Source organism: Perca flavescens, chromosome 6 (assembly GCF_004354835.1).
Source record: "Perca flavescens isolate YP-PL-M2 chromosome 6, PFLA_1.0, whole genome shotgun sequence".
In the NCBI taxonomy this organism is placed as follows: domain Eukaryota; kingdom Metazoa; phylum Chordata; class Actinopteri; order Perciformes; family Percidae; genus Perca; species Perca flavescens.
The window spans coordinates 6,146,353-6,169,616 of NC_041336.1; the positions used below are offsets into that span (position 1 = coordinate 6,146,353).

Here is a 23,264-nt window from a genome sequence, read left to right on the forward strand (position 1 = left end):
AAAGGAAAGACAGGAGGAGGAGGAGAGAAAATGGACTGAGACAACCCATTGAAAGAGCAGAACATGCACTTGATCATTTGGTTATACATGTAATCTGAGGTAAAGACTAAATACATAAACACTAACAATGCTGTTTGCATACAACACACCAGTGTAATAGCCTCATTTAAAACATGTTTAATTTTAAATTAATAGCCTATAATGTCTATAATTAGCAGTAATAGGCTAATCAGTGTCATAGGTAGCTTGGTAGCTCATCGGTAGATACATATAATGTCAACATTATAGTTATGTCAGATTTAGTAGAAGCAGATGTTAACATTGTGGAACACATGGCCCTCAGTTTCAGAAACTGTCCCACCAGGGAGTGGAGTAGCAACAGACCCCTCATTATCCTCTTTGGATTTGAGACAAGGTGAGCTTATATCAAAATTAAAGCAAACCATGTTTAGCCATTTTGACTGAAAGGTGTTTAGTAACACTAACTTGTTAGTGTGTTTTATTATATTATGTTAATATCAGATGTATCCTTCATAGAGAAAGATGATGGAGAAGATGTGATTGAGGATAATGGGAGTGAAGACAGCAGGGAGCTCTGAGCACAGTTTGGAAATGAGAGCTGAGGAACTGGAAAGTAGGCAGAGCAGTGCAGACCAGTTTTTGCCAGAGGATCCAGGACTATGGACGCGCTCTGCTGTGGACATGCTGCAGCAGATGTGTCCCTATTTCTGCGTAGTTTTGTGTTTCCACCTCCGATGTAGAGCAGCGTAGCCTACAGCCACTTCCCTAAACTGTCTCATTCAGAGACCAGCGTCCCAAACAGGGCTCTGAGTCTGTCAAGAGGTCTGACATCTACCGTCTCAGCAGAGATATCACGTACTGCACAGCAGACTATGGTGCAGGTGGATTATTTTCTGAAATATAGTGACTTTATTCTTGTAATAGCTTATTGTATTATCACTTTATTTTTCTCAAAATATCACGACTCCTCCAAACCTCAGAGAACACAGATGAGATATATTGTATTTTGAATGTGCACAAAGTTTTGTGATTGACACCTCTCGTTGTCAATCATTTTAGGAACAAAACAATGTGAAGAATCAGAAACACAAACACATTTCTATGTTTTTTTGCTCTGCTTTGGAAGCTAATATCAGTCCGTCCGATATGTGAATCTCTTCACCAGTCCTCAGAGGATGAACCTGATGACTTTGTTGGACAATGTCTGGAGTTCACATGAGAAAGCGACTACAGATTTTGCTTCTCTGCCACTCCAAAGAGTATCAGGTCAGCACTAAGACATTAAATGATGGTAATGTTAAGAGAACGTAATTAAAAATAAATGATGTGACGATCTTCTGTGATTGCCACTGTGTTTCTTTTCCAGTTCAAAGATAGTGTACTTTGAAATAGACATGGTTTTATTAAATTAAGTATTTCCTTAGATTGGTGTATAGTGTCTCACTGAGAAAGTGTGTTAAGTGATGATAAGACTAAAATGGAATATTATTTTTTTTACAGTTTTCAGCAGTGATCCAGGAAAATCAGCAGAAATTATAATTTTTCTTTGCTTGGGGAGGAGATGTGTTAAAATCCTGAGGGTTATTTTTATTTTTAGCCATATTTTTCACTGTTCACTTCAGATAATTTCCTAAATTGTTCCCCCTTATAAACGATAACTTCTTCTCTTGTTGGTCTCTCTGTTTTAATGGTTTGAACCAAAATTGACGCAAACCCTTGGCATTTTCCACATTTCAGTTAACGTGTTGCTTATGTAAAACGGTGTAAAAAAATGTGACAAATGCCTTTGCTGTGGGAGACCCAGGTTCGATTCCCAACCAACGATACCAATGTGTCCCTGAGCAAGACACTTAACCCCTAGTTGCTCCAAAGACGTGTTACCTCTGACATATATAGCAATTGTAAGTCGCGTTGGATAAAAGCATAAGCTAAATGACATGTAATGTAAAATGATCACTTCCTGACCCCCATTTGCACTTGCAACACATGCAACATCACGTGCAAACAACAAAAATTTAAATCTGCTGGAAAATTCTACGAAATTTTTCGTCCGCAAATTTCGCATGGCCCTGCTAATGACCAACGGAAATAAATTCTAACTGACGTTTTTGGTGCCGGAAACAAACCTTAAAACACATTCAAAGACACACAGTACAATCAGAAATCAGATTTAGTTTGCATCATGTTTTAATTGATCACACCCAAGTAAAACAACCATTCCACAGACTGAAACAGGCTTCTGTTACACAGAACAAGACAAATGCCCACAAAGATATCCAACATTTGTGATTGAAAAAACACTCTTTTAACGACGTAAGAAAAACCTGTAACTTCACGACAGCAATCCACGAAACATGCAGACAAGTCTCTTAACGAGACTCACAATGTGTGTTGAATAAAGAGTTTCTGTGACAAACTGATGCAGTCCTCAACTCAAGTCTTTGGTCCGGGAGGCTTTTTAGACTTTGGTTGAGTTTTTTTCTCTGGAAAGGCATGAGGAGCTTGTGTGCACAAAGTCTGAACTTCTGATCCCTCACACTGTAAATGATGACATTCCAGCAACTGTTGGTGGCCAAAATCCAGAAGGCGAAAAAGGAAAAGTTGCACCATTTATTCCCCAAAACGTTCCCGACCACGAAGACGGCGATGGGGGTGAATGAGGCGGTAAACGCCAAAGTCAGCGTCCCAATTGTTTTGGCTGCTTTGATGTCAGAAAACGTAGGCTTGCTGCTGCTTTGGCGCTCGCTCTCGGCCAGATGTTTCCTGCGCCTCGAGTGCTGCCTGATGCTGGACAGAGAGATGATGTTAATGACCACCGTTCCCCCGAGGAGGGTGAAGTCAAACATGGGGAAGAGGAGGAGGATGTTCCAGGCTTGGCTGGGGAACTCGCCAATTGTCCCCAGCGCGTAATTACACATCCGGCTGCAGGGGTTGTACTCCAGGGCGATCTCGCTGCTGAAAACCATCGGCGACACCGCCAGGAAGAAGCTCCCGACCCAGGAGAGCACGATGAGGTTCGTGGTCCTTTTCCGTGTAATCACAGAGTCCTTGTGCAGCGGGCGCAACACAGCGATGCTCCTCTCGATCGTCAGCAGGAAAATGGTCGTGATTGAGACCAAGGTGCACCCGGCAAAGATGGGGCCGATGACGTTGCACGGGTGGAAACTCACTAACTGCGAGTTGTAGGACGTCCACTCCGGTGCCGAGTCGGCCACCATGAGGTAGACCTCGGCGTAGACGGAGAGCGGCACCACGAAAATCCCCACCGCCAGGTCAGCCACAGCCAGGGAAGCCTTCAGGTAACCCTGCGGCGTGTGGAAGTGTTTCGTCCCGAGAACCACAGCCAGAGTCACCAAGTTCCCAAACAAGATGGCGAATATCAACAGCACCATGAAGAGCACCATGAGGATTTTGTTGGCCAGCGTACAGCAGCACACGGTGCAGTGCGCCGGCTCAGTTCGGTCCAACATGGTCGCAGTGCCGGACTCAATCATCGGATAAACTGTTGCTGCAACATTCACTTCATGACCTGAAAATGAAAACAGAGAAAGTCAGTTAAATTGTGTTGTGTTTAAAAAGGTGAACATATCCAAACAACTTTAAATGCCAACAACGTGAGAAGTTATTTTGCGTGTCCATGGAACTGCAAGTCAAACTCCCGTTCATTTTTTTTCTTAGAATCTATGTTCAGTGAACGACAGTTTGGAGGTCTTCAAGTCTTGGCTGGACATTATGTTTGCTTTCGCTCCTGAGCAGTTTGGTCTGGTTAAACCAAACCCTGGAGCATTTAGTCTTAAAGTCCGGTTGGTTTGGGGCGGTGCAACAGCTCATTTCAACTCTGGTGTGGACCCAACAACAGAACTCTGGTCCGCTTAAAAACAGTGGTCTCCGTTCGCTTCCAAGTTCGGTTTACTTCAGGTGAGAAAGCAATCCGTCCCAAACAAAGGAAGTGAACCAAAAACAGAGCATTTACTAGCTTGCAGTGTCAACCTTGCACAGTGTCTGAAAGGCTCAGATTATTATTCTAAGTGTCTGACAACATTATGGAAAGGATCCCTCCAGAGATAGACCTTTTTGTTAAAGAGTAAGATCCTTTTTGTTTAACATGAAACGGCCCCGAAATCACCATGTGGAAGATGAACCAAGGCGGCTTTTGTTAGTTTTATTTTGTTTTGTGTTGACTTTGAATGAAGTGTGTTGTACAATGATAAAATTACTGTCTGTGGAGTCTGGTGAATTTGGTGATGCCGATTTTCTGTCCAATAGATCAGTGACCGTTTCGACAGTGTGACATTATTTGACAATATTAGGTGGTAAAAAATGTCGATGACAGCCTTAATTTTAATGCAAAAAAAATCTTTAAGTGCTTAATTGTATATACCTGTATGTATATATATCTTTCATTTTATTTCATGTTTGGATTAAACAAAAAAAAAAGTATCATCACTATGTCTATTGGCTTACATCATGTCAGGGATGTGCTGACTTCATGATGCAAGCGTACCACAATGAAAATAAGCCTTCGGACTATTGTGTTTTGATCTTTCGGTTATTTTTAACGTCGGCCTGCACAGAGTTAGATGGAGACTGTCCCTGCCGAAAAACACTCCCATAGGTCGTTTGATCAAGCTACAATCGCAACCTACATTATATTTACATTTATAATGGCGGCGCCCTCTAGTGGACGTAGTAGTTATGAAGTATTTCCACCGGGCGCGTCACGGCCATTTAAGTCAATATTTGATATTCGACCAGCTGCAATGCGTCCCAGAAGCGTGCGGGAAGTGGCTCTCTGCCTTTTAACATTAAGAACATCGCGTTCTGCTTCACCTTCAGGAAGTAAGGTAACGTCTGATTTTAACTTAAACCGTGATTTCTTTCTAAACTTAACCAAGTAGTTTTGGTGCCTAAACTTAACCAAACTGGGACCGTTTCACAACGTTGAAAAAACCACGACCTTTGCGTTTCCTGGTTTAGATATGAGGACGGAAAACGCTCTTGTGGGACGTATTAGAGGGCGGGAATAAATGACCGATATCGTCATATGGTTTGGAGGAATTGTTGGTTTTGGGGTTCTTTTTGAAATCTTAAAAAAAAGCAGCATTATCAGCTGGAGTCAAATGATGGTCTAAAGAAACTTTCTACTTTATCAACTTTTCCCCTTTGTCAATAGCTGAATCAATAGTCCAACATGTTTCTTGTTCTTTTATGATTACTTTTCCTTTTCTCTCTTTCTTCACTCTTTCTTTTCTTTCCTCATTTAATTGTTCCTTTCTTCTGTCCATGACTAGATCTCTCTTCATGTTACGTATTGTTGAATAATTGTAGGGAACCCAAAATGCCAAGCCCCCTGAGGGGTTTTCTGGGTTTCCTTTGCATGTCCTTTTTTTACTTAATGTCTCTTAAATGTATCAGTGTTGCAGATGATTTTTTAACGTGTGCTAAATAAATCAAGTCAAAGGTTTGATGTATATATATGCTCGTTTACATGTGGACGAATGGATGGATGGATGGATGGATGGATGGATGCATGGATGGATGGATGGATGGATGGATGGATGGATGGACACTCCAGAGGGAAGAGATGGTGCATCACAATCTGACCTGACAACAACAGCTCTAGTAGTAAACAAAACCTAGTTTGTGCTCGTGGCGTCTTTAATCCGCAGAGACGCAAATCTACACGCGCTGCAAAGTCAGTGGACAGCCTCCTTCAGTTACACTGAAAGTCATCATAATTTAGACTTTTAGTTCAAATTTCATATAAATGTATGTAAATATTCAACTGTCAGGATGCGTGTTAAGGGCTTGTGAAGAGATTTCTTAAATAAATGTTAAATTAAAACTCAAATGTGTTCAGAAATAAAACAGAGACGCAGCTACGGGCTCTCCTGTCAACACTTATTTTGCTTTTCAATTTCAGATGTCCTATCCTCCAGCTTTTGTTTTCACTGTACATCTGTACACAGCGCGCAATCATGCAGAAACCTCACGCACATCCAGCCAATCTCATTTGCGATGCCAAAAGATAGATAGATAGATAGATAGATAGATAGATAGATAGATAGATAGAGAGAGAGAGAGAGAGAGAGAGAGAGAGAGAGAGAGAGAGAGAGAGAGAGAGAAATAAACACTTTCCAGCGCGCAAGGATCCGCGCTGTCCAGCTACGTCTTACAGCCAGGACACGCACTTTGAAAATCCATTGACCAGATATTATGGTCACAATCCCTCTCTTTTTACAGTTTCTTAAAGAAATGCACTCCAGATGTTGGCTGTAACAGTTCAGAAACACGTACGCACAGATCTCCTGGAATTTAGCGCACTTCCAGGATCCCTGGAGAAACCCTCTTTAAAAACCAATGTTGCCGATATTATTATCCCAGGAGGTTAACTCATCCTCTGACTCACACGTTATTGCCACGACATTAGACAACACGCACCAAACATTCACTATCAAATATAACAGGACACTCTACTCACTTTCATCTTCAAGACGCAGAATCCAGCCGTCCGTACAAGCAGCATTTTCCTGCTCAAAACATCAAGACAGAAATAAAGAGTCCATAATCAGAGCCGGAAGAAAATAAAACCTCACTTTCCCATGTGAGTGTGTGTGTGTGTGTGCATGAACGGGTGGACGATTGCGCACTGGTCCGCTCCGGAGAGGCGGTTAAAGTGTCTCGTGCGCTGGTTTCTCCATTGGCTGAGGGTGCTGATGACAGAGGCGCGCCCCCCCCCCCCCTCCCTACACATCAGTGGCTGAATAGGTGGATGGGAGTGTATCCCAGTGGTTCCCAACCTTTTATGGTCCGAGGAAGCCCCAAAGCTCTGTCAGATGAACTCACATAACCATTCATCCAGTCCCAATATTAGAGACCTCATGCATATATATATATATATATACAGTGCTGCTCATAAGTATTCATACCCATGCTAAAGTTGACTAAAAAGAGGAATAAAAAAATCATCTTTTGGAAATTGATCTTAATGCATTAATTAAAAAAATGAGGACAAATCCGACCTTTTAAGGACACCAATTTTTTTTCCAAATTCATTGTGAAATTTTCTTCCTTAAAATACAGATTTGTATTTTTAAAGGCCAGTTATTTCATGGATCCAGGATACTATACATCCTGATAAAGTTTCCTCTGCCATTGGAATTAAAGTAGCCCCCCCACATCATCACATACCCTTCACCATACCTAGAGATTAGCATGGTTTTATCTCAGTTAGCCTAATACCTAACTGAGATAAGATCCATATCAATGCAAATCAAACCAGCTAACTGAACTAAAACCATGCCAATCGTGAGATATGGTGAAGGGTATGTGATGATGTGGGGCTATTTTAATTCCAAAGGCCAAGGGAACTCTATCAGGATGCATAGTATCCTGGATCCATGAAATAATTGACCTTTAAAAATAAAAATCTGCCTGTCTAATATGGGAATTTAACATATGTATACCTATGCCCCCTGTGTTTTATGGAAGAACATTTATTTATTTACGATACATTATTCAAAAGGTCGGATTTTTCCAATTTTTTTTAATTAAGGCATTAAGATCAATTTCCAAAAGATGATGTTTTTATTCCTCTTTTTAGTCAACTTTAGCATGGGTATGAATACTTATGAGCAGTAGGGTTTAATCCCGGGAAACGGGATTCCCGGGAAATCTGATCAAAACCATTTACCGTTTCCCGGGAAATGTTATGACGGGAAACGGGAAATAAAATAAAATAAAAAAAGGCAAGGAGTGCGTGTCTATTATTCTCATACGGTAACATTGATGCAGGCGACGGTAGCTACGGTAATACAGGCTCCCTAAATCATTACACAGGCTCAATATATTCATTCATTAAAAAAGAAGAAGTTCATTGCGCAGCACGCACTACGCAGCTGGGCTACCTAGCTCCGCTAATTTTGAGCATTTTGAAAGACCGGACAATGAAACAGCTCAGTGCAAGTTGTGTGACCGGTTTATAAGGTGTATTTGTATTTGGTTAACTTTGAGTGATTATTCCTGTTTGCAGCCTCTTACACATCCTCAACAGGCACAGAATGGATTTTGATAACGTAATGGTTTAGAAATCATTCAATGGTTTACCTAAGCAAATTTCGTTAGTTTGTATAATAAATTTCTATCAAACATTGATTATATAAGGGTTGCTTAGATTTTCAGAAGACAAGTCCCAGACATTCCACCTGGCATTTCATAATCAGTGCTGCAGCAGATGTCACGCTGCAGCATGCAGCTCACTTGATCACGCAGCAGAATTGATCATTGCAAACTGTGTTGATGATGGACATAATGCATGTTCTTTAGTCCTAATGATACAAATAATATAAAAAATGTCAGTTTGGGATTTTGGGAACGCATATTTGAATGATATCGATACAGTACTCGGGCTAAAAACAAACCAAAAAAATAGCCATTTCTCAGCCATTTCCCGGGATTCCCGGAATATGGGCTGTCTTTTTCCCGGGATCTGATTCATCTCATTTTCGGGGAAAATATTAAACCCTAATTAGCAGCACTATACACTAATTAAGACTCTCAGCTCCACACAACTCTCTCTGTATTTCTCAGTATGGCTATGTTCAGAAGATTGTGGCATCCGGTGACTTTCGCGCGCAGAAACTCGAGTGAAGATAAAGACCTCTTCTGAAGGGTCCATCATGTTTTTGTAATCCTTTGTGTCCTCCTTGACTGCTAGCAACTGGGATGGGTGGGGGTGCGGGATCACGGAAGGCTTGTGTCATGTGACCGTGCTGACAGTGTTGTTGTCATTACTTAGAATTCCTCATGGGGGCGACAGAAATACGCAATATAGATTTAAACAGTAATATATCAAATAGTAATATAAATATACAGTACTGTGCAAAAGTTTAAGGCAGGTATGAAAAAATGCTGTAAACCAAGAATGTTTTCAAAAATGGAAGTGTTAATAGTTTATTTTCATCAGTTAACAAAAAGCAGTGCATGAACAGAAGCGAAATCTAAATCAAATCGATATTTGGTGTGACCACCCTTTGCCTTCAAGACAGCATCAGTTCTTCTAGGTACACTTGCACACAGTTTTTGAAGGAACTCGGCTGGTAGGTTGCTCCAAAGATCTTGGAGAACTAACCACAGATCTTCTGTGGATCCTTCTGTCTCTTCATGTGATCCCAGACAGACTGGATGATGCTGAGATCAGGGCTCTGTGGGGGGGCCATGCCATCACTTCCAGGACTTCTTGTTCTTCTTTACGCAGAAGATAGTTCTTAAAGACCTTGGCTGTATGTTTGGGCTCATTGTCCTGCTGCAGAATAAATTTGGGGCCAATCATACGCCTCCCTGATGGTATTGCATGATGGATAAGTATCTGCCTGCATTTCTCAGCATTGAGGACACCATTAATCCTGACCAAATCTCCAACTCCATTTGCAGAAATGCAGCTCCAAACTTGCTAGGAACCTCCACCACGCTTCACTGTTGCCTGCGGACACTCATTATTGTACCGCTCTCCGGCCCTTCGGCAAACAACCTGCCTTCCGCTACAGCCAAATATTTCAAATTCTGACTCATCAGTCCAGAGCACCTGCTGTCGTTTTTCTGCACCCCAGTTCCTATGTTTTCGTACATAGTTGAGTCGCTTGGCCTTGTTTCTATTTCGGAGGTATGGCCTTTTGGCTGCAACTCTTCCATGAAGACCACTTCTAGCCAGACTTCTCCAGACAGTAGATGGGTGTACCTGGGTCCCACTGGTTTCTGCCAGTTCTGAGCTGATGGCACTGCTGGAAATCTTCTGATTTCGAAGCTTGATGTGTTTTTTCCTCTGCTGTACTAAGTTTCCTTGGCCGACCACTGCGTCTACGATCCTCAACGTTCCCTGACTTTTTGCAAGTGTACCTAATAAGAATTGATGCTGGTTTGAAGACAAAGGGTAGTAACACCAAATATTGATGTGATTTCGATGTTTTTTTTGGTTGCTCACTTTGCATTTTGTAAATTGATCAAAATAAACAATCATTATTTATATTTTTGAAAGCATTCTCAGTTTACTGCATTTTTTCCACACCTGCCTAAGACTTTTGCCTAAGTGTTTAAAAAGTGACATTTCACTTTTAAAACAGTGGTAATGTAAAATAGCAGCATGAAACGATTGTGCAAACAAGTGAAGGAAATGAGATAAAGGCCTATTACAAGGTTTAGGTGTAGTACCAGAGCCATGTTTAGGCAGCGCCTAAGCCGAATGACTGTATCTAAAAATATTTTCTCAGATCTAATAATTGTAGTCGGACTTCTTTAGCTTTAAAGATTTTTAGATTTACAGTCTATGGTTTTAATCAAATTACAACACTTGAACTCTGGGGTAAAGTATGTTCTTTGCACTGTACCTAATAGCACAGGGAGTGATTAACCCAGCCGTGTATAGTGTTGAACAAGAAGCCCGGAGAGAGAGAGACATGTGACAGACCAATTAGACCTTTCGGCCTCGTTTAATAACCGTGAACAATGCCTAATCAGCTCTTTTATCCAACGTGATTCAAATTGCCTCTCATTCACACATACTGTGCAACCCTGTCCTTAAATAGAATTAAATAGTTTCACCAATAAGTGCAGGACTCTCAGGCTACAAAGATAAGGGTTCACATCCACACTGTGTTTAGGTAACAAAAGCTTAGCTTGTCATGGCACTGCCCGGACTATCAGGAGCGGAGTGATTTGAGGCTCAGTCTTTTACTCAAGGACACGTTGATATGTAAACAATAGGATGACGGCGTGGTTCGGCAATCTCTCCACACAGTCCAAATCAAAGTTGCAGTGCCTGGTACAGATTGCTGTGGAGGTGATGGCTTGACTGATAAGGAGGACTGATAAGCTCAACATTTTAAATCTAAATTTTAAATAGATTTGTATGATTTGTTATAGATAGGCCTGAGAAGTGTGCAATAACTCGGTGCTCTGCATTTTATTTTATTTTTTATTTCTGTGGGTATGTAGCCTATGTGTAAGTTTTTGTATTTGTTGTCTGTAATGGCAGCTACTACTATGCAAAACGCACTCTTGAGTCCATGACAAATTTCCGCTAGGGGACAATAAAGTATATTCTATTCTATTCTATTCTATTCTATTTTAAACAGCAGGATGGGGCAAAATGGACCCCAAAAAAGCCCCCTACTGGCCTTAGTTCAAACATCTCTGAGTCAGAGGCATTTTATTTAGTTAGCGATGGGATCACACCAGCCTCGATACCAAATCTGGCCAGTGGCATGAAGTGCGGGGGCCCCTTTACTACTACCTACCCCTCTACTTTATGCGCCCTTCCTCTGACCACACCCATCTTTGGACCCGGCCTAAATTCTAGTCTCAACTACACACCTGTAAAGTTTCATAACTGCATGTTGCGCGGCTGTTACGCTGTTGCGGTGACAAATCTTTTATTTCAGTGTAGTTTTTTAAACATTCTTTTTCTGTTTTGTGCATGTTTATTAGTAGTTAACACATCATACAGTTGTCCATTGATATATCCTGTGTGTGTGTGTGTGTGTGTGTGTGTGTGTGTGTGGGCTTGTTTAAGTATATTCGAGGGGTCCAAAAACCAGGGTCCCGACAGCTTTGTGGGGCCAAAATGCTGGACCCCACAAGTTTAAAGGGCTGTTTGAGGGTTGAGACTTGGTTGTAGGATTAGGGATAGAATTAGGTTATGGTTAGGGTGAGGGTAAGGGTTAAGGTTAGGCATTTAGTTGTGATGGTTAAGGTTAGGGTAAGGGGCTAGGGAATGCATTATGTCAATGACGGGTCCCCACAAAGAGTGCCACAAACCTGTGTGTGTGTGTGTGTGTGTGTGTGTGTGTGTGTGTGTGTGTGCGTGTGTTTGTGTGTGTGTGTGTGTTTGTGTATGTTTCCTCTGTCCTTAAATTCAATGCAAAACAAAACAGACAAAACAGATTCAGGATGAAATCAAATGCACTCTGGGAACTAATACGAACGTGTTGCTTGTTGTTTTGAACTCACTGACAATTTTAACGCCCAGCTATCCGAGTCTAAACCTGTCTCTCTTCTTTCTTGGAACTCCAAAACACTGACACTCATTTGCAGCCTTTTCAGGACGCGTCAGAAACCCTCCTGTGGGGTCTGATAGTATCATGCAGCCGCACGTTTGGCTCCAGTCCAAGTCGACACAACCAAACTAAATCCTAATCCTTGTGCTTCTCTGTGTGTGGTGGGTAATCATTAATCCCGAGTCGCAGCGGGCTGCAGTCCAACGCTTCAGATCACAGAGTTTTGAGTTTGTTTCTGGAGCTTACATTTTAATGAATCAATAAAGATCTTATCGCTGTGATCCCCAGACTCCTGTGATGCTTTACCAAACAGCTGAAAACATTTTTATGCAGACTTTTTATTCGTCTCTGCTCTTATCTTCTGTGCTGCTGCTGTGATTGTAAGCTTGTCTGTGCTGTGTATTGTTGCTGTCTGTCTTTTTTGTATTGCTGGTATTGTGTAATTGTTTTAATGTTAGGCACTAGCGATTTTGTGTCTGTGAAAGGTGCTCTATATAAACCTTACTTGCTCACTTAAATCAGACAGTTGGCTTCACCCAAATATATAACTTTCATAACCACCGCTCCTCTGTATCATAAAGATTAGAAGGGAATACCCACTATTTTATAACTTGGCATATGCTGTGCTTGTGAACATCATACAAATAAACCACTGCACTTAGTAGTCAATGCAACAAGCAAATAACACCTCTCTGCTCCATAAGCAGCTGATCCTTTCCTATGATCGTGATATCGTACGAAAATGTCCGCACACCAATTTGAAGGATATCCTACTAAATCAGGGCGACTGCCAGCTGCTACACAACTGTGTATTTTTCATTTAATTTTATTTTAATTGTAAAAATCGTCTGGTTAACACCAGTTTTTAGCCGTGACTGTCCTTCCTTTGCCGTACCGGAAGTTGCTGCATTTTGGCTGCTGTCTGGAGATTCCTTCATGCACAACTTGTATTCTTTTGGACAGACTGATCTCATTTAGTGGCGTATGTGTGACACGCCAATTTGTGTGCCGTTTTTGCGTGTTATCAAGACGCATAATCGCTTTTTAGCGTGATTATCAACGCCATTCGGCCGCCATTGACCTACATAATGTGTGAATTTTCGCCATAGCGAGTAGTATGAAAGGACGCAAATCTGCAGAGGGAGGTTAGTTGGGGGGGTGGATGGGTAAAACACAGGACTTCCACCCAGGAGAGCCGGGATTGCGTCCTGTGTGTGGCATTTGTTGTTTTTTTTAATTAATTTTTAATTTATTTTTAAGCCTTCCCCAATGTTTCTTTCCTAAACCCAACCGTTTATTGTTTTCCTAAGCGTGTGACGTTGGTCACCGTCGTGTTTTGTCGTTTTTTTGTGTTATTAAAGCCTTTCCCAATGTTTTTTTGTGTTGTTCTCGAGATAGTACGGCACGTTCTCGCGATAAGACGCCACGTGGCGACGCTGTGTATACAGCGTAGACATACACGTGGAAAGCTCAAAACGCGTACAGATAACACAGATAACACAGATAACACAGATAACACAGATAACACAGATAACACAGATAACACAGATAACACAGATAATGTTGCTTTCGGATGTTTCATACGCAAATGTTGTAACAGTGGCCATGTTGTGTATAGTTTAGGGTCCTCGCCACCACCAGACCAATCAGGATTGAACAGATTGAACATGTAGCTGGACTTGAATGGCCTTCTTTTGACTGAAAATACTGCCAAACAACAACTTTTTCTGCTCACCAGTTCCATGTCCACTTTCTCACAGCCTGCTGCTCCACCTACATAAACACCTTCCCGTAATCAACGGCGGCATCATTACGGAGACCAGCGCAGCGCGTGTACTGCAAGTGTAGGCTTCGGTTCGCTGGGAAAAAATTCTAAGGTTCGGCGGAAACCCAATCCCGTCAAAAAGCCCAATATTCAGCCGAATCCGAAGCCGAATCCTGCATTCGGTGCATCCCTGGTTGAGTTTAGCCGAGAAAAGACAACTGTGAGCCGGGTACAGAGCGGCGCGAGGAGGCGGTCCTGTCAGCAGCCGTGGCAGTTACGTTTAGCCGGAAAAAAAACATGACCACCATGCATCGACGACAGTTACGTTTGGGCACCGAAACGACTAGTTAAGATTAGAAAAAAAAGATTGGTGTTTGGATTAAAACACTCCCGGGAACAAACACACATGCCTGGGTGAAAGTCTTTTGTTTTCCAAGAAGCAAACTCCGCTCCCCCCTCCTAACAGCCATTAAGTACATTTCAGCGGGCAATTTTTGGTGTGAGTGCAGCTTAAAGAGGCTGCCAGGAACAAGCGACACCTCCCACGCTCCACCACCGGTGGGAAAATCCACCAACATGTCAATCCACAGGCACTTTACTGCTCAGTCCCCTGCTGTTTCCTCTCGCAATGATACCAACGAGTGTAGGAGCTGCGTCTGATCAGAGTGCCCCAAAATAACATTTATTCACAACATATACAGTATGTGATGGATCTCAGCTGTTGTTATGACGCACTTTTGTGCCGAATCTCCGATATAAATAGGCCTTTTTTTTTTTTTTTTGGCCAGGCCGGCCCATAAAGAACTTACAGCGGCCCATTGGTTAATTTTCTTAATTGGCACTAGCCTGACCCAATCAAAGCCAGGAACCACCGCAAAATTACAAATCCCACTATGGCCCCGCCTCGCGGCCCTGAGACACGAGCTGTAATAGTTATGCTGGAAGTTTATCATTCACGTTAAAATTGACAAATGACCACTAAAGCGCAAGGGAGGTGCACCTAAATTACAGGAGAAAAAGATTAAGAATCTACAGGCGGATTCCTCAAAATGTGCCAAAACTTCTGACATGTTTGGGGCTGTAGTAGCTGCTCAGCTCAACATCAGCATTACCTGAAGTAGAGGAGGAGGAGGAGGAGGAGGAGGAGGAGGAGAGGTGGCTGGCTATACAGAGAAGCAGAAAAAGCTTCATGAAAGGGAAGAAGACGAGGAGGAGGAGAGTTAGCATGACAGTGCCATGGGAGTGAGTGAGGAAAAGATGGAAGAGAGAGTACATGACGATGTGGTAAGGAGTAGGCAAAATTAACAGGGACTCTCAGGAAGGGAGGCTGTGTGTGTGTGTGTGTGTGTGTGTGTGTGTGTGTGTGTGTGTGTGTGTGTGTGTGTGTGTGTGTGTGTGTGTGTGTCACGTCATAACGATAACAAGCAGTTTGTCTGTAACATTAAAGTTAGTGGCTGTCAGGTAACCTATCTGTTTAAGCTTACATTGAAAATGCTAGCGGTTAGCCTGTTGGGTAGCTGAGAAGTCTGTGTGATCTCTAAAATCAGTGTTGATACAATCATCAGTGTTCCTTGAATGGCTTAATTAGCTTCTCTTGTATTGGTGCTCTTTTCCAGGGCATATACTACTCTCAGCTTTATTGTAGCTTTTGGGAAGGGTTATAGTTAGTGTTATAGTATTTAGCAGACACTTCAAAAGCAGCAAAATATGAATCTTACAATATTTAAAATGAACAGTAAACAGTTTTTAAAGTTGCGAAGCCAATATTAAGCAAAATAGTAATAACAATGATGGCAATACAATATCAAATATCAATAATAAAAATACCATAAATATACAAATCATAACTCTTAGAATTCAATTCAATTCAATTTTATTTATAGTATCAAATCATAACATAGGTTATCTCGAGACACTTTACAGATAGAGTAGATCTAGACCACACTATAATTTACAAAGCCCCAACAATTCCAACAATTACAGTAATTCCCTCAAGAGCAAGCAGTGCGACGAGAATTAATTACTTATTTAAGTGTAAGATCAACAGATAAGTCTTGAGATCCCTCTTGAAGGATCCGAAATGATCAAATGAAGCCTGAACACTAGGCAACTCATATCATAGAAGAGGACTGTCTGCAGGGAATGTGTCTGACCAATCACGGTGGGTGTGGGCCGCCTGGGCCAAAAATACCAGGGCCGATTTTTTGGGCAGGCAGGTGATTGGATTAACCATCTGTCTATCTCGGCCGTCACCTACACCTAAACACCGCCCGTGGCTGCCAGTAGCTGCTCGCCAGACGCTGATTGGTTCGGCTCGCTGATTGGTTCGGCCCGCTGCTTGGTTCGGCCCACTGCTTGGTTCGGCCCGCTGCTTGGTTCGGCCCGCTGCTTTTTAGTCACAAACGCGTTACTTGAAGCCTGACAAGATGGATTTTCGTGTCACATGTGATATCACAACCCAGTCTCATGGCAGCTCGTGAAATGGTCACGTAATTTAAATCTATTGATTCGTGTACACGGACACGTTTGTCTCGTTTTTTTCGTGATGGTTAGTATGTTTTGTACTAACTACGAACTAATGTATTAAGAGCGACAACGGTAGCGAGTAGTATGAAAGGCCGAAAATCCCCGTAGGGAGGTTGTTTGGGGTGGTGGACGGGTCAAACAACACAGGACTTTCACCCAGGGGACCGGGGATGGAGTCCCGCATGTCACGTTTCCTTTTCCCCCTTCTTCTCCTAAACCCAACCTCCGTGGGACCATCACGGAATTTTTGGCGATCGTGTTCATTTCACGGCCGACTGACGGAAAGAATCGTGCTGTTATCACGAAAGATGCTTCCCATTGAAATACATTAGTTTAGAAAACGTGCTGACCATCATGAAAACAATTAGATAAACGTGTCCGTGTACACAAATCAATAGATTAAAAATGACGTGACCATTTTCATGAACTGTCGTGAGACTGTGTTGGATATCATGAGAATCCAGCTGCCGTGCAAGGTTACAAAAGCTCAAGAACAGCTAATAAACTGACCTTGTTTCCCCAAAAGTAAACTCAACTGCCTGCCTGCTAAATCCGTGTAACAGCGTACGTGCTCAGCTAATCTGGAATGCAATTAATCAATACACACAATACACCTAAATATTTAAAATCAAGACGAAATGTTCTAGATGTCCTCTGGATTATTTTGTACTTGTCCCCCGTATGTGTTATCTCCAGAATTTAAAAATACATACAGTGGGGGAAATAAGTATTTGACCCCTTGCTGATTTTGCAGGTTTGCCCACTTACAAAGAATGCAAAAATCTACAATTTTAATCATATGTACATTCTAACAGTGAAAGACAGAATCCCAAAGAAAATTCCAGAAAATCACATCATATGAATTTATTAAAATTGATAACCATCTGATGAGGAAAAACAAGTATTTGACCCCCTGGACAAACAGCATGTTAATATTTTGTAGAAAAGCCATTATTGGCCAGCACAGATGTCAAACGGTTTTTATAGTTGGTGACAAGGTTTGTGCACATTTCGGCAGGGATGTTGGCCCACTCCTCCCTGCAGACAGCCTCCAAATCATTCAGGTTCCGAGGTTGTCGCCTGGCAACTCGAATTTTAAGCTCCCTCCAAAGATCTTCAATCGGATTCAGGTCTGGAGACTGGCTAGGCCACTCCAGAACCTTGATGTGCTTCTTCTTCAGCCACTCTTTTGTTGCTTTGGCGGTGTGCTTAGGGTCGTTGTCGTGCTGAAACACCCATCCTCGACCCATCTTCAGCTCTCTCACTGAGGGAAGGAGATGTCGGTCCAGAATTCCACAATACACGGCCCCGTCCATCCTCCCCTCAATACGATGGAGTTGTCCCGTCCCCTTGGCTGAAAAGCACCCCCAAAGCATGATGTTGCCACCACCATGCTTGACGGTGGGGATGGTGTTCTTTGGGTTGTACTCTGTGTTCTTTGCCCTCCAAACACGACGAGTTGAGTGGAGGCCAAAAAGTTCTATTTTGGTCTCATCTGACCACATCACCTTCTTCCAGGCCTCTTCTGAGTCGTCCAGGTGGTGAATGGCGAACTTCATGCGGGTCTGTACATGTTTCTTCTTGAGCAGGGGGACTTGCGCGGCGCTGCAGGATTTCAATCCATGACGGCGTAGTGTGTTACCAACCGTTTCTTTTGTAACTGTGGTCCCAGCTGCCTTCAGTTGATTCATCAGTTCCCCCTTGTGGTTTTGGGATGATTCCTCACCGTTCAAGATGATCAGGGACACCCCACGAGGCAAGATCTTGTGTGGATGCCCAGACCGAGGGAGGTTGGCGGTGGTGTGGTGCTTCTTCCATTTCCTGATAACTGCACCGACAGTTGATCTTTTCTCTCCAAGTTGCTTTCCGATTCTCTTGTAGCCCATCCCAGCCTTGTGCAGATCAACAATCTTGTCCCTGATGTCCGTAGAAAGCTCTTTGGTCTTGCCCATGGTGGAGATGTTGGATGCTGGTTGTTTGGGTGTTGACAGGTGTCTTTTATACAGGTAACGAGGTGAGGCAGGTATATTTGATGTAGATAATTGGTTCGGATTGGGGCTGTGTCTTAAAGAAAGACTAACTGGCTTGTAGGAGCCAGAATACTTGCTGTTCGTCCAGGGGGTCAAATACTTGTTTTTCCTCATCAGATGGTTATCAATTTTAATAAATTCATATGATGTGATTTTCTGGAATTTTCTTTGGGATTCTGTCTTTCACTGTTAGAATGTACATATGATTAAAATTGTAGATTTTTGCATTCTTTGTAAGTGGGCAAACCTGCAAAATCAGCAAGGGGTCAAATACTTATTTCCCCCACTGTATCAGTGGGTTTGAATAAAAGATTGTCTTGGTTCCAACACACACACACACACACACACACACACACACACACACACACACACACACACAAAACAACAACTTGTTTTTGTTCAGAATCTCAGCAGCCCATTCATTATCCGTGGAACAGCTGCCAACTTTACATCCTAACGGAGTTAGAAATTCAATCAAAACCAAAGTGCAGCAATCGGAAACCTAAAAAACAACCTGAAGGGCTTTCATTACCCTTGAAAGATGAGAAAAACACAGTTTGACAAACAGAAAGGATATACATGTTTGATTGTGCTTGTCTACAAATAATTTAAACTGTTGCATGATTTCTTCCTCACAGATAACTCCAGAAAGAAGCGCTGCTCTGTCAGGAAATTACACTTGCTTTGATTTAAAAGTCAAGTAGGCACACAGAAGTAACAACAGCCTAATTAAAAGTGGTGTTTGACAGAGATGTTTGAATTTAATTTACTGTGGCTTCTAAATGAAGAGCGTGTTAGGGTTTAAATGGAGAACCTCGAGCAACAGCAGTTTGAGGGCTTTTACATCGATAGAGGGAAACTAATTCAAATAAAGAACATTTCCAATATTGACTAATACTAAGTATCTGACACATGAGACTGTCCTTCCTCTCTGGACGAGACCAGTGAAGGATATTAGAAGTCACTTTTCCGGTGCTGGCTCCAACTGAGCTTGAAGACGTAGATGTGACGTGAGCAACGTGTCTGAAAGTGTGAAGTCTTCTGGTAGCTGTGCCGAGAGAAATCTCAATCATTCCCAATCTTACAGAGACGGAGAGTGTAGGTATATGTAAGGAGATAACATAGACACAGGCTAATTATTGATCACTAACATGCTAGTTAACATTAGTAATTAATCCTAAACAGCTAATGGAAGTTGAAACTGCCTGTGAGCTTTTCCTGTACTATACAGTAATTCCTCTACTATGGGACAGTAAGTCGCGTGGTCATGACACAATCGTTAGCCTATTTTTATAAAAACGTCTGCTACGGAGCTATAACGTGAGCTACAAGGTAATGGAGCCTTTTATACATTGTCGTGTTTCTTTAGAAATAAACAACGGACAAATAGAGTCTTTAAACACTTCAGATGTGAAGTTATTCTCTGTCAAAGTGACGTCAAAATGAATGGGAGTCAATGGGATGCTAACGGCGGGTGTTGGCTTGTTAGCATTAAAATGGCGCCATAGGAGGTATGGGTTATGGAGACAGAATTATCCCCTTGCTACCAACCCTCTCAGAGGTTGTTTGTTCAAGCAGCAATTACGACTCATATTTAGGTTTATAGTGGCGTCTCCCTCTAGTGGCCGTAGTAATTATGACACAAGCAAAGCAGCAAGTAAGGTGACGAAATGTGTCAAACAAACAAAAGGACTCTCACCGGGGAGAGCGGGGATCATGTCCTGTTTGAAATTTAAAGGTTCTCTAAGCGATGTCACACGTTTTTTAGGCTACAATATTTCGTGTCACATACAGCAAACATCTCCTCACTATCAAAAACGCAGTCTCTGTAGACAGACACACAGCGTTCCAGCCAATAACCATCAAGAAGGATGTGGGGGTGAGGTTGGTTTGACAATACTTTGAACGTCAACAAGAGGTGACGTCACCCAACATCGCTTAGAGCACCTTTAAAGTAAAAGCAGAGGTTTTTCTTTACTTTATGAACAATTTATGTTCAGGGTCACGTGCGTAACATTCAGGAAGTGAAGCCTTGAACGTCTGATTTTAACCCAAACCGCCATCTTTTTCTAAACTTAACTAAGTGCCTAATTTTGTGCCTAAACCTAACCAAACTGCGACCGTTCACAACGTTAAACAGGTGTTCAAAATCGTGGCCTTTACATTCAAATGTACGATGTTATGATATATGATGTTTGTCCGTTTAAAAGATAATTCTGCACAACAAGAAAGTCTCAGAAAAATACGTAATTAGAAAGACTTCACGCTCCAAAGTCGTTAAGTGACGTCTCTCTGAAGCTACGATGTCTGTGTGTTTGGTACCGGGATGTAAAGTTACTCACACGAGCAGCGGATTTTGCTCGTTTTTCCGCTTCCTGGTTGATAAACGGACGCTGGATGAAAACACACCAGGTAGGATAACCTTGCATGTGTTGTTGAACAGAGCTAAGCTAGCTAGCTAGCGAGCAAGGTGACATATAGGCCATAGTGTGAGAAGAGAGATGTAGTGCTCGTAGCGCTTTCACACAAAACTTAGTGATACTATGACAAACCCAGGACAAACTGAGACTTTAATAACTTGAAAAACTATCTTTTAAACTGACAAACATATTATGTGTAATTCATGACACAGTTCTAACGGGATCGAAAAATTATTTGTCTCTGCCCGTTCACTACGGTGCATATTTTTTTCGAAATAAGGTCCCATGAGGTCCACCGGAAGGGGAGGGACTTCTCTATAGTTACAGTAAATATAAAAGAACTATGACTAATAATAATAGTAGTAGTAGAAGTGGGCGTCAAGCAGGACCACGGCAGCAGTCGCATCCACAATTCAGGTGCAACCACAATCCAGAGAAATGTTGCAAGGTGAACAAGTACAAGGACTAAAAAAAAATTTTTTTGTTTAGTTATCACATAAAGTAAAGTTTCTCTATTAGCCTCTAAGATCAAAATAAAGTCAACAAAGTGTCAAAAGCATTAAAAAAGCAATCAAAGTGTGAGATAAAACAACTGAGGCTCATGGGTATTGTAGTATTTAGAGACCGAAAAAAAGCCAAAACGCCAACAACTGAAATCATCCAGAAGAGTTTGGTCACATTAAGAAATGCATGGAAAGAAGTAACGTGCAAGTACCTCAAATATATTTAAGTACAGTACTTGAGTAAATGTACTTTTTGTATTTGCATTCCACCAACATGTAATTGTCTCATCTTTGAATTTAATATGACCCCCCCTCCCCACCTTTTCTAAAATTTCCAGCAGGGATGTGCTCAGACATTGCACTCAATGATTCTGGTTGAGACAACTAATGTTATGATTTGGCACCATAAATAATATTTATGATTTTATATATATAGATACAAGTCAGTATCGTCCAGGTCAGATATTACACACATATATATATATATATATATATATATATATATATATATATATATATATATATATATACACATCAACATAAGAAAAACACATTTTTGAGTTTAGGGGACTTTAATAACTTTCTTTTTATCTTTTTAAGGGAAATTAAATTAGAAAGCAGCCAACAGTTAACAAGTTCCAAGCATGCGTTTCAAAACAAAAAAAATGGAACTTACTTTTTGGATAAAAATCTCAGCTGGAGACAAGAAGACACTTTTCTGCTTTGACAAGAGAAGAAGTAATTACAGTTATTATGTTCAGCAACATTTTGTGAGCAGAAAAGAAAATAATGATTCATTAACTCCTCAAGTGGCGGGAGGTTGAAAGATGACTTTCTCTGGACGGCCTACGCTGACGGACAGAAGAGCAGAAAGGCAAGAAGAATGAAAATTCTTGTTCATTCTTGCGACTTTGAGTCTTTGAAAAGCGCTATATCAATTAAATTTTTTATTATTATTATTATTATTATTATCATTATTATTATTATTATTATTATTATTATTAAAATAAACGTGCTATATAACCCTTACCTAATGGGTGACTAAGAACACACTCCTCATTGAGGGTAGCACCCTGAAGCAGCAGAGTTACTCACACACACACACACACTCATCATAACCGCTGCGTGACACGATTTTTAAAGAGACAAAAAGAAACAAAAAATGAATCCACATTGTTCGCTTACACTCTGAATGCCAACTGTGAAGCAAGGATGCAGAATAATCTAACCGAAGCTCTCCAAGGAGTGCAAGGAGTCAATCAAAAAATCTTCCCTTGTGCACCTTGGCTTTGACCTCGAAGAACATAATCACTGTGTGGAACAGATATCAGCTCCTGCTCTCTCTCTCTCTCTCTCTCTCTCTCTCTCTCTCTAACATCGTGCCTCTTAAATTAGGCATAATGTTAGAGATAGACATTAAATTGTAATCACAGCTCCAAAACTTGATAAAAAAGGGCTGGAAAAATAATTGGCCAAATGCCACCAACTCCTCTTCAGGAGCCCTTGGAGGAGGCGGTGAGGAAACCCAAACCACGTCCTGATGTGAGTATGAGCTGATGCCTTCAGGCAGAAGGTACAGGTCACCAAACTGCAAGCTTATCAGGTATAAATTGTGCCACTTTCAATCAAATTAATGAATAATAAGATATAAGACGTGTGTGATGTATGTGTGACTAATACTACTAATATTTGTGGTATAGGATGTGCAATGCCTGATAGGTTACTGGTGCTATATTATATATATATATATATATATATATATATATATATATATATATATATATATATATATATATACAGTATATACAGTGTGCAGAACAACCAGAGAAATGTGCTTAACCGGCAAGAGCCTAGCCATTCATCTAACATGTGTTTGTGTACGAATGATTTCATCATTTGCATGTAGGGCAGAATGCAATCAGTTCTGGGTGGATGATCACTTTTTGGCA

The 23,264-nt window shown here is 41.5% G+C and overlaps 1 protein-coding gene across 2 annotated transcripts; it reads right to left on the minus strand.

Annotated features, from left to right (window-relative positions):
- Positions 1-2,190: 2,190 nt before the first annotated feature.
- Positions 2,191-22,063, minus strand: LOC114557865 (trace amine-associated receptor 9). 2 transcript variants are annotated; one of them, XM_028581558.1, is made up of 2 exons: positions 21,992-22,063; positions 2,191-3,550 (listed from the first exon to the last, which is right to left on the minus strand). In XM_028581558.1, the coding sequence occupies exon 2, from the start codon at positions 3,513-3,515 to the stop codon at positions 2,391-2,393; it is 1,125 nt and encodes a 374-aa protein (XP_028437359.1). In that variant the 5' UTR covers positions 3,516-3,550; positions 21,992-22,063; the 3' UTR covers positions 2,191-2,390. The 2 variants fall into 2 exon arrangements, with proteins under 2 accessions (XP_028437359.1, XP_028437358.1); XM_028581557.1 differs by lacking the exon at positions 21,992-22,063 and adding an exon at positions 6,503-6,650.
- Positions 22,064-23,264: the final 1,201 nt, after the last annotated feature.